Source organism: Crocuta crocuta, unplaced genomic scaffold (assembly GCF_008692635.1).
Source record: "Crocuta crocuta isolate KB4526 unplaced genomic scaffold, BGI_CrCroc_1.0 scaffold77, whole genome shotgun sequence".
NCBI classification, from domain to species: Eukaryota; Metazoa; Chordata; class Mammalia; order Carnivora; family Hyaenidae; genus Crocuta; species Crocuta crocuta.
The window spans coordinates 5,301,049-5,316,059 of record NW_027532172.1 but is presented as its reverse complement, the minus strand read 5'-3'; the positions used below and the strand labels follow the sequence as shown (position 1 = coordinate 5,316,059).

General features: G+C 43.2%; 1 protein-coding gene across 9 annotated transcripts in view; it reads left to right on the top strand.

The window, feature by feature from the left end:
- Positions 1-15,011, top strand: part of MAP4 (microtubule associated protein 4) — a 187,332-nt gene that overhangs the window by 127,986 nt on the left and 44,335 nt on the right. For all 9 annotated transcript variants that reach the window (XM_077777411.1, XM_077777409.1, XM_077777408.1 and 6 more), the window contains 4 exons: positions 3,216-3,329; positions 5,799-5,933; positions 6,479-7,621; positions 8,284-8,406. In XM_077777411.1, coding sequence (XP_077633537.1) covers positions 3,216-3,329; positions 5,799-5,933; positions 6,479-7,621; positions 8,284-8,406 — 1,515 coding nt within the window. The remainder of the gene's footprint in view (positions 1-3,215; positions 3,330-5,798; positions 5,934-6,478; positions 7,622-8,283; positions 8,407-15,011) is intronic.

Here is a 15,011-nt window from a genome sequence, read left to right as displayed (position 1 = left end):
TTCTTCTCCCCCATGGTCCTCTGTTAAGTTCCTCCTAATCATCCTATACGTGCAAACATGGTATTTTTCCTTCTCTGTCTGACTTATTTCACTCAGCATAATACCCTCAAGGTCCATCCATGTTGCTACACATGGCCAGATTTCATTCTTTCTCATTGCCATGTAGTATTCCATCATATAGATAAACCACATCTTCTTGATCTACTCATCAGTTGATGGACACTTAGGCTCTTTCCATGGAATGTTAAACTAATCTTGCATTCCTGGGATTAATCCCATTTGATCACAGTGTATAATTCATCTTATTTGCTGGCATATTCATAAACCTATCAAACATCTTAGCATCCATATATAGAAGAGATATTGATCTGTAGTTTCGTTCTGATGTCTTTGTCAAGTTTTAGTATCAGACTAATATCAGGGTAATACCATTCTATGGTAATACAAACCATAGAGCAAGTTAGGAAGTGTTCGCCTCTTCAGTTTTATCTTTGGAAGAGTTTATGAAGAATTGGTTTTAATTTTTCACTAAATGTTTGGTTGAATTCAACAGCAAAGCCATCTTAGCCAGGGATTTTCTTGTGAGTAGTTTTTAATTACTAATTCAAGTCAGGAAGAAGAGGAACCAGCAAGGGGAACTTCAACAAAATGTCCAGCTTTGATGTTGAGGAAAACCCAAAAAAGTATAATGTCCTGAAAGTGTGGTAGTTAACCCCCAGTGATGGTTCCAATGATCCCCATCTCCTGGTATTCACACTTTTAAGTAGCAACTTCCCTTTGTACTAGGCTTGATCTGTGTGACCAGTAGAATAGATGGCAGAAATAATGGTATATCATTTCTATGATTAGGTTATAAAGGACACTGTGGCTTCCATCTTGGTCGTTCTAGGTTTACTATACTGGGAATAGCCAGCTGCTATGGAGAGGCCCACAAAGGGGAGGAACCGAGGCTTCTAGTCAATATCCTTGTGAGTAAGTCATTGTATAGGCAGGTTCTCCAGCCCCGGTCAAGTCTCCTGATGATCACAGCCTTGGCCAATGCCTTGACTACAACCTGTCAGACACTCTAATCAGTGGAGGTAGGGAAAAAAATAGGTTCTGGGGAACATGTCAAAGGTCAGGCCAGTTGGATTTTCTTATGAATCAAATTTGTATGAAAGAAGTCAAGGATGCCTCCAATGTTTTTGACTGAAATGATAGAATGCCATTAGAGATGAGAAGATTGTATGAGGGGTGGTTTCAGAAACATACTACATTTTTTGGCTTTATTTTATACATTAAGAGTTGGCAATTTGATATGAAAGTCAAGAAATAAGGGGTGATGTCTAGATGGCTCGAGGTACAAATTTGAGTGTCATTAATTTCTACACAGAATTTTAAATTCTGAGATTCGATGAGATCACTAAGGGAGGGAATGCAAATAGAGAAAAGGTCTTCCTCCCTCTAACCGCTTATTTAGTTCTTTAGTTTTCAGCTTAAATATTTATCAAGGAAAGATCCTCCTTGACTTGAACTAAAATGTCCCTCTGCTAAATGTTCTCAACCCTGACCTTACACATCTCTGGATTTTTAGAGCACACAAGAGTCTGCCGTATTAGAGGCACCCAGTAAAAAGGTAATAAAAAAATGACAGAACTTTGTAGAAACCATTCATTTTTACATGCAAGGTTAGCAGTCTCCCATTCTAATGTGCAAACCACACAGCAGTTACTCTCTTGATGGTTTAAACTTTCTGTTTTCCTTCAGTGGAAGCATGAGGAACAGAGCAAGCAGCAGTCATCTCAAACCAAGTGATCCTGGGGAAAGTGAATGGTTAGAATCTCTGTCATATCCCAGCTCCCCCGCTCTTCTGGAGAAGCAGCACTGGGACCCCTTCTATGTCCAGCAGTTTCTCAGTTTGCTTTCTGCTTGTTCATACTTCCCAGTGCCATGGTCTCCCCTGCTCCTGACATCCTTTACTATAAGAGGGTGGTTCAGCTGCCTCAGAGCTACAGGAATGAACATTCTCCCAAGGCCTAGGTTTTTACAGCTGCCTCTACAATTGAAGCACCTTAAGAGTCTATCAAGGAATGGGGCGCCTGGGTGGCTCAGTCAGATTCTAAATCTCCCTCTCTCTGACTCTCCCCTGCTCATGCGCGCTCTCTCTCTCTCTCTCTCTCTCTCTCTCTCTCAGAAATAAATAAAACAGTAAATAAAAAAAAAGAAGAAGAAGAAGAAGAAGAAATGCAGATTCTTAGGGCTCAGCAATCAGTGTTTCTTTAAGCCTGCAGGGGTGATTCAGATGTGTGCTAAATTTTGTGATGGACTTCTTAGAACCAAATTCTTGCTCAGCCCGACTGGCTTTGTTCTTTTTTTCATCTGATAAGGCACAGAATTTTCCTGATGTTTTGAGTGACTTTATTTATGGCAACTCCTGGTTTTGGAGCTTATTTCTCTTCTTAAGATGCCAGCCGTTCCCCTTGTCTCAGACAGGTTTTGAAAAGTAGTTTTCTTCATGATGTCCACATGAGGTGGAAATGTCTTATTTACTTATCTGGCTTCCTTTTTTTTTCCCCTTAATACCCTAAAGTGAATGTCTAAATACATATTGAAAGTTTAATTATATCTGTAATTTCACCCCTTAGCATGTTACAGAAGTGACCATTTGTTGTGCTTTTAGTTTGTTATTTGCTGGTTGATTCAGATAATCAAATCATAGAGAATATGAGATTACATGCTCTTAACTTGTTTTTTTTTTTTTTTTTTTTTTTTTTACAAATAGTTTATTGTCAAGTTGGTTTCCATATAATACCCAGTGCTCATCTCCACAAGTGACCCTCTCCGTGCCCATCTCCCCCTCTCCCCCCGCCCATCCATCAGTCCTCAGTTTTTGTCAGCATTCAAGAGTCTCTCATGGTTTGCCTCTCCCCCTTTCCCCCGCTATTTACCCCCTTCTTCTCCCCCATGGTCCTCCATTAAGTTCCTCCTAATCCTCCTGTACGTGCAAACATATGATATTTGTCCTTCTCTGCCTGACTTATTTCTACATGCTCTTAACTTGTAACAGAGGGATTTGTGATTCTCCTCCATGTTCAGTCACGTATTATCTCAACTTATTTCACTTATATTGATAACACGCATGTAGTCAATCAATATTCATCAGAGGCTAGTAAGGAATGTTAATCATTTTAGTTGTACTCACTGGGAATGAGTTTTAAATTCCTTCTTTATTCCAGATCCCTTCAAGATGCACCATGATGACGGCCTGGAAGATTTTCTCTATCTCCCCAGTGGAACAGCCAATGCTTCAGCATTTACAGAACAAAATGATTCCCTGCAAGACAGTTACGGTATGTATGACTTCTTCAACTGGATCGATTGCTTACCTCCAAACAATTAATGTGGCCTTTTACATATCACCTTTGAAGTTAACCACTAGGCAGTCATGTTTATTGGCTCTGGCTGTAACAAGGCTCTTTCTAGATTCGTCACAGGAGAGAGTTCACAGTTCGGCTGCTCATATCCTCTTATGGGATCTTGACTATGAAATCATAGGGCCAGATTCTGTCTCCAGTCTGCACCTTTACCACTTAATTGCCTTGGGCAAGTTATGTCCTCTCTAAACTTTGATTTCTTTATAAAATGGGGCCAACACTAGTTCATTCCTTAAAGATGGGGTGATAATTAAATAAAATCTTGTAGAAGCGCTTCTTACAGCATCTGGTACATGGTAACATTAAACAGATCTTAGATCTCAATTAGTAGTCCTTATTCCTGGTTTTGTTGTTTCAATTCTAATATGAATGTGGCCAGGATACTGTGGGGGAGGGGAAACTTCTACCCATCTTAGGTATTCTGCTGAGACTTGTTAACAAACAAGACTAACAGGAGACAGTTTGTCAACACACCCCGCAGCCATCACACGGGATAAAGTAATTAAAAGTGGTAGCTTAGAATTTTGATTTATATAGCATCTTCGGTGAAGAACAGTAAATTGGTAGAGAAAGGACAGGACAAAGGAAAGCAGTTTTAGGCTTCCAGGAGTGGCAAGCTGTGGGAAGAAAATGCATGGGAGGGAAGTAATGGAATAAGGTTTGCTTGTCCGATCCCTCTGGTGCCCTCTCTGGACTGACAAGAGTCTGTCTCCAGGAAGAGGAGAATTTATATCCTACCTTTAGGCAGAAAGGGGGGATGGGGGGGCGGTTTCCTGCATTGCCTTCAGCTCAAAATAATTTTTATGTCAAAGAGGCATATTTTGGGGGTAACATTCTGGTTTCCTTCAGTGCCTTATCACCAGTAAGTCCCACTTCCAGCGATGCTTATAATTTTGTATTTGTTAAGATCCTGGTTAATAATATGTTGCATTTATGCTTTTGTTTGGACTGAAGATCTCTAGGAGGAAGGATGTTAAGTGAGTTGACGTTGATGCTATCCATGTCATCTCTTAATACTTTGATTGTGGCTTTGACTCTGGTCAGCTCACCAGCTAGTGAGCCATTTAGTCTCATTTGCTTCTTTCTTTCTTCCTTTTTTTAAATGTAAAAAGAAAACACTTTTTTTTTTTTAAAGTTTACCCATTCATTTGGAGAGAGTGAGCACAAGCAGGGGAGGGGCAGAGTGAGAGAGGGAAAATCCCAGGCAGGTTCCGTGCTGTCAGTACAGAGCCCTATGCGGGGCTTGATCCCATGAACTGTAAGATGATGACCTGAGCCAAAATCAACCAACTGAGTCACTCAGGCACCCTTAGCTTCTTTATTTTACAGCATCTTTCTTCTGTTCCTTTATGCTCCCACTGCTCCCCTGCCACACACACCCCCTGGCCACCCTGTGTAAGCCTCTGTCACTAGACACCTAGACCACCTCGGTAGGACTGCTGCTCCCTTTTAAATTCATTCCGAACATGCCTGCTGCCTTTGCCACCAAGGCCCTGTTCTGTATTCACCATGTCATTTTCATTAAGACCTTAAGACACCCTTCCCCCCAACTTCAAGTCTAAATTTCTCTGGCTTTCCAGATCCTTCTTCCATTGTTGGTCTTAATCCTGTTTTCCCTCTCTGATATGCAGAATCTAGTTGAATCCAACTAATTGCATAGTCTCCGAAACATTCTTGCCTTGTTGGAGTCTTCATACTTTTCTTGGCTCAGCATTCTCCATCTTTGAAATTGACTACTCTCTCTCTTCTTTTCCTGCTCTTGCTTCTCCTTTGAAGCCTTCTGTGGCTATTCTGGTCCTCATTAATTGTTTTTAAACTCTTAGCGCACTTAGCTCATACTACACAGTACGTGATACATGTCTGTCTTGCCTCTCTAGCTAAATCATAATACTCCTGATGGTAAGGACCATGTGATATTAAATCCTCTATTGTCTGATGATGGACAGCATAATTATAATCCTTTTACATCTGTCCTAGTTCTTAATAATTTACAAAACATTTTCACAAAACTGTCCTGTTATGTTGCAGAGGGAGGTATTGATTTCATTTTACAGATGAGGAAATCAAGACTCACAGTCTCTTTATTATACATTATTTCAGTTGTGATACTAGTGCTAGCGCTCAGTCTCTGGTGTTTTGACTTTTTGCAATACACTGTAGGAGGCTGCCAAACAATGCTGATTAATGACGTGACAGCCAGTTAACAATTCGCCCAAAACCTGAAGATCGTTAACAGTTTTTCTTTATAACTTTCTTTGTTTTTCACTGGTGTCTAGGTACGTGTCATTATGGTAGTACATAAAGCTGATTTTAAATATCAGATGCCTTTTTCCCCTCATTGTTGACCCAGTTTCAGCAATCTGTGTGTTTGTGTTTCAACATTAGGTCTGTTTCCCTGTGACACATTCGCTCCTGCAAATGTTGTGCCTCAGGGGTGGCCTGTGGAAGCCCCAAACTCTCCACACCCAGAATCCTTCATTTCCCCGATGGCCACGACACAGCCTCTGCAGCCCACGGCAGGTAAATTATTAGAACTCTTCTTTAAAGGTCACTTATCGGTTACAGTATCATAGTCCATGTAAATCATGGGTGGACAGCAGTATAGATAAAAAGTTCAGAACTATCACAGGTGCTTTTATTCCTTCAATTACTGGTTTCACAGCTGGAGAAATGAAGGTGAAGTTGAAATATAGCACTTGGGGTTAGTGGGCTGAGAAAATCCCTTTTCAGTTCAGTGCAGACTTGGAACTCTGAGGGTTTTTTTCTGGATGTCCCACAGGTTCCCATTCTTAAAATAACTGTGTACCTGTGTTGTTATTTTTAAACCTGTGTTTTTCCTTTCCTTTTCCTCTTCCACTGTTTATTCTCTCAGTATCCTAGTCTTTGAAATATTGGGACTTTCAAAGAGTAGGCACAAATACATTAGTTAGACAGCTTATTAGTTATGTTTAGGGTGTTGTGGTCATGAAAATCTGGATATTCCTATGCTCTCAGAAAGTAAGTTTTGAATGTAGACCTACAAGCAGATGATGATGGGTCCTAAATTTCCAACTTACTTTCCTTAGAGCCAGCCAAAGAGGTAGAAGTGAAGATGGGAGCAGAAGAGAGGGCACCAACAGAAGCAATGGAAATCATGATGGGACTGAAGGCTGATGACATGACACCATCTAGAGAAACAGAGATGTCCCCAGCCAAGGACATGGCACCAGCCACAGAAACAGAGGTGGCATTGGCTAAAGACATGGAACCTTCTACCAAATCAGATATGACACTGGCTAAGACCATGGAATCAGATATGGTCCTAGTCAAGGACACGGTACTACCCAAAGAAACAGAAGAAGCCCCAGTGGAGGATGTTGTTTTGTCCACAGAAACAGATATATATTTAGCTGAGGACATGGTACTGCCCACAGAAACAGAGGTGGCCCCAGCTAAGGATACAATACCATTCAAAGAAACAGAGAGGACACCACCTATAAAAATGGATTTGTCCCCAGATGAGGGCATGGTAGTACCCACAGATAGACAGATGACCCCAGCCAAGGGTGTGGAATCACTCTCAGAAATAGAAGTGGCACTAGCTAAGGACATTGTATCACCCACAGAAATAGCCTCAGCCAAGGAAGCAGCCCTGTCCTCAGAAAAAGAGGTGGCCCTGACTGGGGATATGGCACTGCCCCCAGAAACCAAAGTTATCTTGACCAAGGATGAGGCACTGCTCCCAGAAACGGAAGTGGCCCCAGCCAAGGATATGGCTCCACATCCAGATACAGAAAAGGCCCCAGTGAAAGACATGGCTCCATCCCCAGAAACAGAGATGGCCCTGGGCAGGGATACAGTTCTACCCCAAGAAATAGACGTGGCCTTGGGCAAGGACCTGGCTTCACCTCTAGAAACAGAGATGGCCCTGGGCAAGAACGTGGCTGTGCCCCCAGAAACAGAAGTAACCCTGATCAAGGATGTGCCTCAGCCTCCAGAAATAGAGACAGCCGTGGCTAAGGATATGGCTCTGCCCCCTGGGACAGAGGTCACCCTGGCCAACAATGTGAGTCCAGCCAAGGATGTTGTACCACCCTCAGAAACGGAGGTGGCAGCTGTTCCAGTTAAGGACATGGAGATTGCGCAGACACAGGAAGAAGTACATGAGGAGGCCCAGTTAAAATCTCTCCGGGATGAGGGGCAGTCATTAACTTTTGTTGTTTCACCAGGTATGGGTTTATAAGTTTTCTCAGTATTTCTGTCTACCAGCGTGTACTCTCCAGAAAGGTGAAGCACACATGTGCCAGATAAAATATAGACACTTAACACTCTATTTACAAGTCTACACACATTCCTGCTCCCCTAGACCGTTCTTTCTCACCTTCTCCAGTTTCTAACACCTTTCTCCTTATGTCTCTGCTGATCTGTTTGTCTTGTTGATTTAAGCCACAAAAGAGAACCTTCACAAACTCTACTACCTCATCTGCCTACTTGTGGGCTGTCGCCACAGTCTCTGCCCCCCTCCTGTTACTGTAAGTGAACCATACCTACCTCTAGGTGAGGCCAGTCTCCACGCTGCACTACATCCCATCTCCTCTCACCTACTCAAGCTGCTGCCTTGCTCATTCTTTCCTTTCTTGCGTCTCACTATCTTTGTCCATCTCCATTGTCTCATTTCCACCAACATACGAATATCTAATATTTTCCCATTTAAAACAAAACAAAAACTTTCCTAACTTCACCATGAAGCTTCCACTCCATTTCTCTGCTGCTCTCTGAGGAGCATCCCTCATTCCTCAAAAACCATCCCAGATTCCAGTTTCTGAAAGGTGGAAAGGTAGCTGAAATCGTGCTGCTCTAAAACTTGCATGGTTTTTACTGTTAAATCCAGAACCAGTCACAGCTGTGGGCCCGAAGTACAGCGTGCCAACAGATGAGGATTCTGTTTTAGAGAAACAAGAACAAAAGACACCTGTCACTAGTCAGCCTTCTGACCTGTCTTCAGAGAGCTCAGGTAAGTTAGGGTAACAAAGTGGACTCTTTGAAACCACTTTAATTGGGAGCGATGGGCTGGTGATGGTGGATGTTGTCCCTGGTTTATGGCGATCAGTAGTATTGTTTAGGAAGTCTGTTCTCTGTTTTAGACAGATTTGGTCTTGTTTAGGCAGAAAGAAAATCTTACATATTTTTAAATTACCTCTACATCAACTAAGGACACCTAAATTTTAACTCAGTTCAGCACTTCGCTGTGCTGTATTATGTAATCTTGGACAGGTTATTTAACTTTCCCGTGTCTCTCTTTATTCAGCTATAAGAGGAGTGCATTGGTCAGATGTTCTGTAAACCTGTCTGTTTCATGGCCCAGTAGCATCTGCATTGCTTGGGAGCCTGTTAGCAATGTATCATCTTGGCTTCCACTTCAGACCTTCAGAATCATAATATGCATTATAACAGGTTCTCCAGATAATTCTTATGTACATTAAACTTTGAGAGTCACTGCTCCAAGATGCTTTCGAACTTGGAGTTTGATCATTCAGCAAACTTTAAGATTACAGGTTTTTGATGTAAGCCAAAAGCATGTGTATATGATTATCAACTTCAGTTATTCTCTGCTTACTTTTCTGTGACTATGATTAGAAGGGGAGCTTGAGGGCAGGGACCCTAACTTATTTCACTGAGAATCTCTAGTGCTTGCATACTGTCTAGCCCCAAGAAGGAGCTAAATAAAGTTTGATTTTTTTTTTAAATGTTGTTTTAGTGACTCACCATAGCAATAAAGATTTATCAAGTCCTTATTGTGTACAAAATACACCATGCTAAGGCACATAGATATTTAAGTTTGGGCCCTTGCCCTTGTGTTGTTATATTATAGCCTGGATGGTGAGGAAAAGTTCCTAGGCATGAACTCTGAAACCAAAGTTTTATATAATAATCAAATAGCACCACATAGCTGCTGGTTAATTACCAAATTAAATGTTACAGATGTTGTGGAGTACTAAAGCCTTGCACGTTTTTGAGAGAAGCAGTAATTGACCTGAGGTATTTAATAAAAGGTAGGATTTGGAGGACTTTGGAGAGTAAAAGAAGAGCAAAAGTGCTATTTAAGTATATTTTCATGTCTCTGAAGTCATTTCATTGGGTTGACTTGACAAAAGTCCCAGACCTGCTCTTAGTGGGGCTCTTCCCAGGGTCTTGAATCCATAGTGCATTGACCTAGAGACAGGAGGTGTGGGACCAGTTGATTTTCTGAAACCTTTCCAAGAGTGCTTATCTTTGTTGTTTTAATTTAACCCTCCTGGACATTATGTATATCTTTCTCTTTCAGGAAGTACATTTAGGAACAGAACATTGCAATCTAACACATTTGTCTTTCAAAGTAGAAGTCTTTGCTTCTGGAATGATGAGGATTTTTCTTTGGCCAGAATACTAATTCTTCTTCCTTCCTACCCACCCCCCCAACCTAGTAGCATAAATCTGGCCTTCTGGTCTGTTTCCCAGAGTCGATCTGGTTAGCTTGACAAGTAATTAGTATAATATTGGTGACAGACTCTTAGAATTATAAATTCTGTCCAAAATCATATGTGTTTCATTCAGTTAATTAACAAATGTCACCAAAAAGATAGGAGCTTATCATCTTGTTGCAGAATTGGGAATTATGTACCTATTAAAAATAATGACAAATATAAATAAGTATCTGATGAGATTTATAGGCAGTACTTATTATAGAAGGTTAGAAGATCTTTGAATTTTTTTTTCTTTGCCTGAGATGATGATCTTCATTGAGTATTTGCTAATCTCAGCTGAGGGTGAGAAATGTTTTGGAAAAAACTGTTTTCCTAAATAAATTAGTATGTGGGTTGGTGAAAATAGACTTATTGAATCAGTAAATGGACTTTTTTTTTTTTTTTTTAAAGAAACAATAACAAGGAGTTTTCTGTTTGGAATTTTGGCCAACTTCATGTATTGCAGGTACCCCTCCCACACAAGGCAAACAAGTATGCAGACCCAGTGACCGCAGGTCAACTCGGCCCAGGCCTGCCAGGGTCCCTCCTGAGCTGCTGGGAGTCTCTTCTCCACGGAAGACTCTTGATCCTGGGCTGGGACTCTGCTCTCTGTCTGAGCTGGGTTGGGTCTCTGGTTCATCTCCCTGTGGTGAGCCTGGGAACCAGAGGAAAACGGTTCATGTTGGTTTCCTTGAACCCAAGAGAGATCTTGGCAGGGAGGCCTGGGATATAGAAAGCCCACCGATGATGATGAAGAAAAAAAAGAAGAAACCAAAACAAAAGAGATATTCTCAACCCCGGGCTGGGGGACCTTGGGACGATGACACTGTAGATGACCATAAAGGTCATCCCTTTGCAGCTGACCCGCAGCAATCAAGCATTCTCCCCAGCTTATCTACCACTATGGGCATGGAAGGTGGACCAGCATCCAGAGAAACCTTAAAAAAGGAGTGTGAAATGGAGTCCACGGCTGCCAAACTGGTAGCTGAGAACTTCATCTCGGAAAGTCTCAGTGTTCCTTTCTGTCCTTTAGAAGAACCCCCCAAAACTGCAGGACATTCTCCGCCCAAGCAAAGAATAGAAGCGGAGGTCAAAGGTAACAAGTCAGTACCACTGGGCCAGGACCAGAAATCACTGCAGCAAGATGAATGCAAACCACAGCCTGCACCCCACCCAAAGACCCCTGTGGATAAAAGCCAGACAGTAGGCTCACCCGACCTGAAAGGACCCTTGACAGAAGGTTCTGCACAAAGAGTAGAAATTCCTTTGAAGATCAGACCCAAAGAGAGTTGCTCTCCTGTCTTGGACCAAGAGGCTATGGGTGGGGGTTCCAAACCCATAGCAGGAAAAGTACTGCCTAATCCGGTGCCCACTTTGCCGGCTGGTACCTCATTAGGAAGCAGTCTAAAAGAAGGGAATGATGAAAGTAAGGTGACTGAATTGCAGACAGACAGACAGAAAGGGTTTTCTGAAGGAGCTGAAGAGATTAAAGAACTAACAAAGGAAGCTTTTCCCAAGCAAAGACCAGAGATGAGCACCTTGGCTTCCAAGCAGCCGCAGGATGAGGTGTTAGTTCAGGTGCCCGGTCTAGGGAATGAGCTGTCTCAGAGAATGGCAGGGGACGGCAGAAGCAGGAAGGGTAGGGCAGGTTCTGGGAAGGTGAGAGCTAGTTCTGGGAAGGGTAGAGCAAGATCTGAGCCACCGTTTTTTCTGGACAGCTGGAAGGATGGCCCAGCTGTTCTTGCGCCAAGCGAGTCGACCCCTAAAACTGAAAGAATGACTGCTGGGCAAAAGGGTGAGGACCTGGGTTCTTCACAGCGACCAGGGACCACAGCGGATCTCCCCGAGGCAGTGGTGGCGGAGAAGCCTGTGGAGACAGCTGACCCTGGAGGGGCAAGCACCTTGCACACATTAGTTCATTTAGGAAATGGGTCAGGCGTGACTCAGACTTCCAGTGCCAGAGCAGAACGAGGAGCCACAGCCGTAGATATGGGTGTCGGTAACCAGAGCAAGGAAGGAAAGTGTCCTTGGATGGATGGTGAGGCAGCTCCCTGGATTTCTGAAAAGCCTAAAAAAAGGAGTAGTGAGGGTAAAACCAAAAAGTTCAAAAATAATTATCCCACGCAGCCTGCTCGAATGGAGAGCAAGGAAGAAATCCCCAGCCCACCTTTCATAGGGAAAGATGGAGATGCTGGTAGCACTCCTCATCAAAACAAGGATGTAGGACCTCCTTTCTCCTTAACCCATGATCCTCTGTTCTCACCTGCACTAGCTGTTCCCACAGTGGAAGTAGGTGACCGAAAGGGGAGAAACGTTGAGGTTAATTCTTTTGAGCTTGGGGCTCTTGGTGAGAACAAAACAAACACAGTCAGGGACTCTGCTGTTATTGAACCAGCTACCAAGGTGACAGATGTGAGCTGCCAAGACCAAATCCAGGGGGCAGGATTTGTTCCTTCAGTACTGTCTGAGGAGAATAAGACAGATGTAGCCAAGGGACACACTGCAGTGGCTGAGAAACCAAATAAAAGGAGCAATGATGGAAAAAGTAAAAAGGTTAAAAATAGTTTTCCCGAGAAGCATCTTCTGGAGAATAAGATAGATGCAACAAAAATACATGTTCCCATGGAAACCACAGGGGACCACACAATTGTTGGAATGGGCTATGTGGACGAAAATAGAAATATTACATTCACCTGCCCCAGAACACCACCAGAGTTAATGAATAAGTCAGCCCCTCCAGAGGCTCGAGAGTCAGCAGCCTGTGAAGGACCGCCCACTTCTATTTCTCAAGTAGTAAAGGAGGGTGTTTCTTTTCCAAACACCTTGGCAGAAACTGGGCAAGAGACCACGGCCCAGATATCCACATCATTAGTGGTGGATAAGTGCAGCAAAGATGGAGTCCCAGATCAAGAAAGACCCAAGGCCCCCTCGGCTGTTACGCCCTCTACAAACATGGGAGGAAGAGTTACCCTAACTTCTACAGCAGCCACAGAAACAGCTAACAGTCAGGGAGGTAGCTGTCTTAAGAATAAAGGTGAGCTTGCTGATCCCAGGAAAACTGAAGCAGGGATAGAGGGAGGGCATGTGACAGGAGAATTTGAGTCAGTGCCCAGTGGTGCGTCTAAGCATTCAGTAGAAAAAATCACTGAGCTCCCAAAAGGACACCTTCTTTCCGGAGTGGCAATAGAAGACCAAAGCCCAACAGGTGAGGTCAGGGTCCTAGAAACGTGTTCAGATAGGAATAATTTTCCAACACACCCAGTTACCCAAAAGAAAGAGTCTGAGGAAGGTGCTGCTCCAGTTCAAATCCCTGACTTACTGGGAGACAAAGCACAAAAGCCCAATTTGTGTGAGGACCAAAATGCTGACAGTAGTGATTCCAAGGACCCAGATGGTTTGAATAAGGAGATAGATAGGGCTCTTTTGCCTCTGAAAAGTGAAAAAAACCAAGTGGAAGAAGTTAGCCTGGCTTCTCAAATCACTGAATCAGAATCGATTTCTGTGGCAACACCAGAATTCCAGTCTGATTCCTTGGATGGCAAAGCTGCAGCTACCCCATTGCAGGCGGTAGATCAGTTAGTAGTGACTGCTTCTGAGGATCTTGGACTCCCAGAGCCCAAAGATAAGATCTTGGAGGCCCCTGACACAGTGACTGAAAAGTCTGAACCCAAGGCACCAGAAGGGAAGAAGGAAGATAAAGGCAGAGTCGCAGAACCGATGAAAGGCTACATGAGACCTACCAAGTCCCGAGGCCTGACTCCGCTTTTGCCAAAGTCTGCAGTCCAGGAGCGAGAGAGAGCCAAGCAGTTGAAGTCCAGCGGTATGACCCTGCCATGGGGCAATGTGTGTGCTTGTGGCTTTTGAGTCAGCATCCAAAAGGCACAGAGCTCGTGCTTCGGTTCCATCCAGACTCTAATCATCCTTGTTAATCATTGGTTTGTTGGCATGAAAAATGTGTAACTGCTAATGACGTGTTTTCTGCAGCCAGGGCATGCCTTGTGTCCAGCTTGAGGAGGCTGGTGACTTGGTTGCATGCCTTTTTACCCAGCACTGAACGTTGAGCTTTAGACAGAGTAGAATTTCAAACAGTAAATTGTTTAGCAGAAGGCCTATCACCATCCACTGTTCTTCGTTAAAAAAAAAAGTTGTGGTTTTTTTTTTTTTTTTTTTTTTGCCTCCTGTGTGTAAAGCTTACAGCCAGATTTAATCATTATTTTGTATAAGGATTCACAGGAGAAAGAAAACATTTCAAGTTCAGCTGTATGCGTGGGATTTTTTAGCTTGTGCTGGTGGGACTAAATATCCAAATTGCTTTTGGAGCCCGTGAAAATGGTCTTCCCTGTATGAGGACCAGCATTGGGAGGCACAGACTTGGAGTTTCTGAGTAGTGGGAAATGAATGACCTCTCAGTGACGCACCACATCTTTTACCACTTTGATGCTCACAGCCATTGGCTCCAGGTGCATGTCGGGCAGAGTTTGGGGCACCGGCATTGTCCATGAAACAAAGTCTACATCCACGGACAACTCTATAAAACTTGCCAGTGTGGGATTCCTCATAATTTTGCACTTTTTGGATCTCATCAGTCAAGTTATTGGAATGAAATTGAGCAAGAGGATTCCTTTGAGATTTAGAAATGTTTTCTTTTTTTCTCCCCCCCCCCAGAAAGTATACATCTAATCATGGCTTCCCTGAGCCTAACCTTCAAAAAAACATTTTCTGGCCTTGAGGTTTTTCAGCCTGCCAATGATGCTGTTTCCCACCTTGCATGATGCAGCTACTAACTCCAGAAATTAAAAAAACACCAGTTGGCCTTAGGGTTTTGGAGAGGCTTCGTCGGGCGATGATGTGCTGCATGGCATGGACTTGTTGTTTGAGGTCAAGCTTGTGCTTTGCATGGATTGTCCCTGGTGAGGAGCACATGCTGTGTGAGTAGAGAATACTAAAGGTCATTACCTGTGTAAGACATGCTTGTCTTTTCTGTTCGTATGTTTCTTCTGTTAGCTCCCCTATACCCAAGGCGGAAAATGAAGTCGTATGTAGAGGGCTTTCCAGCCTTCATTAGTGCTTCCAGTTCTTTACTAGAGTTTGCTTAGAGTTTGTAGACTCTTTCTTC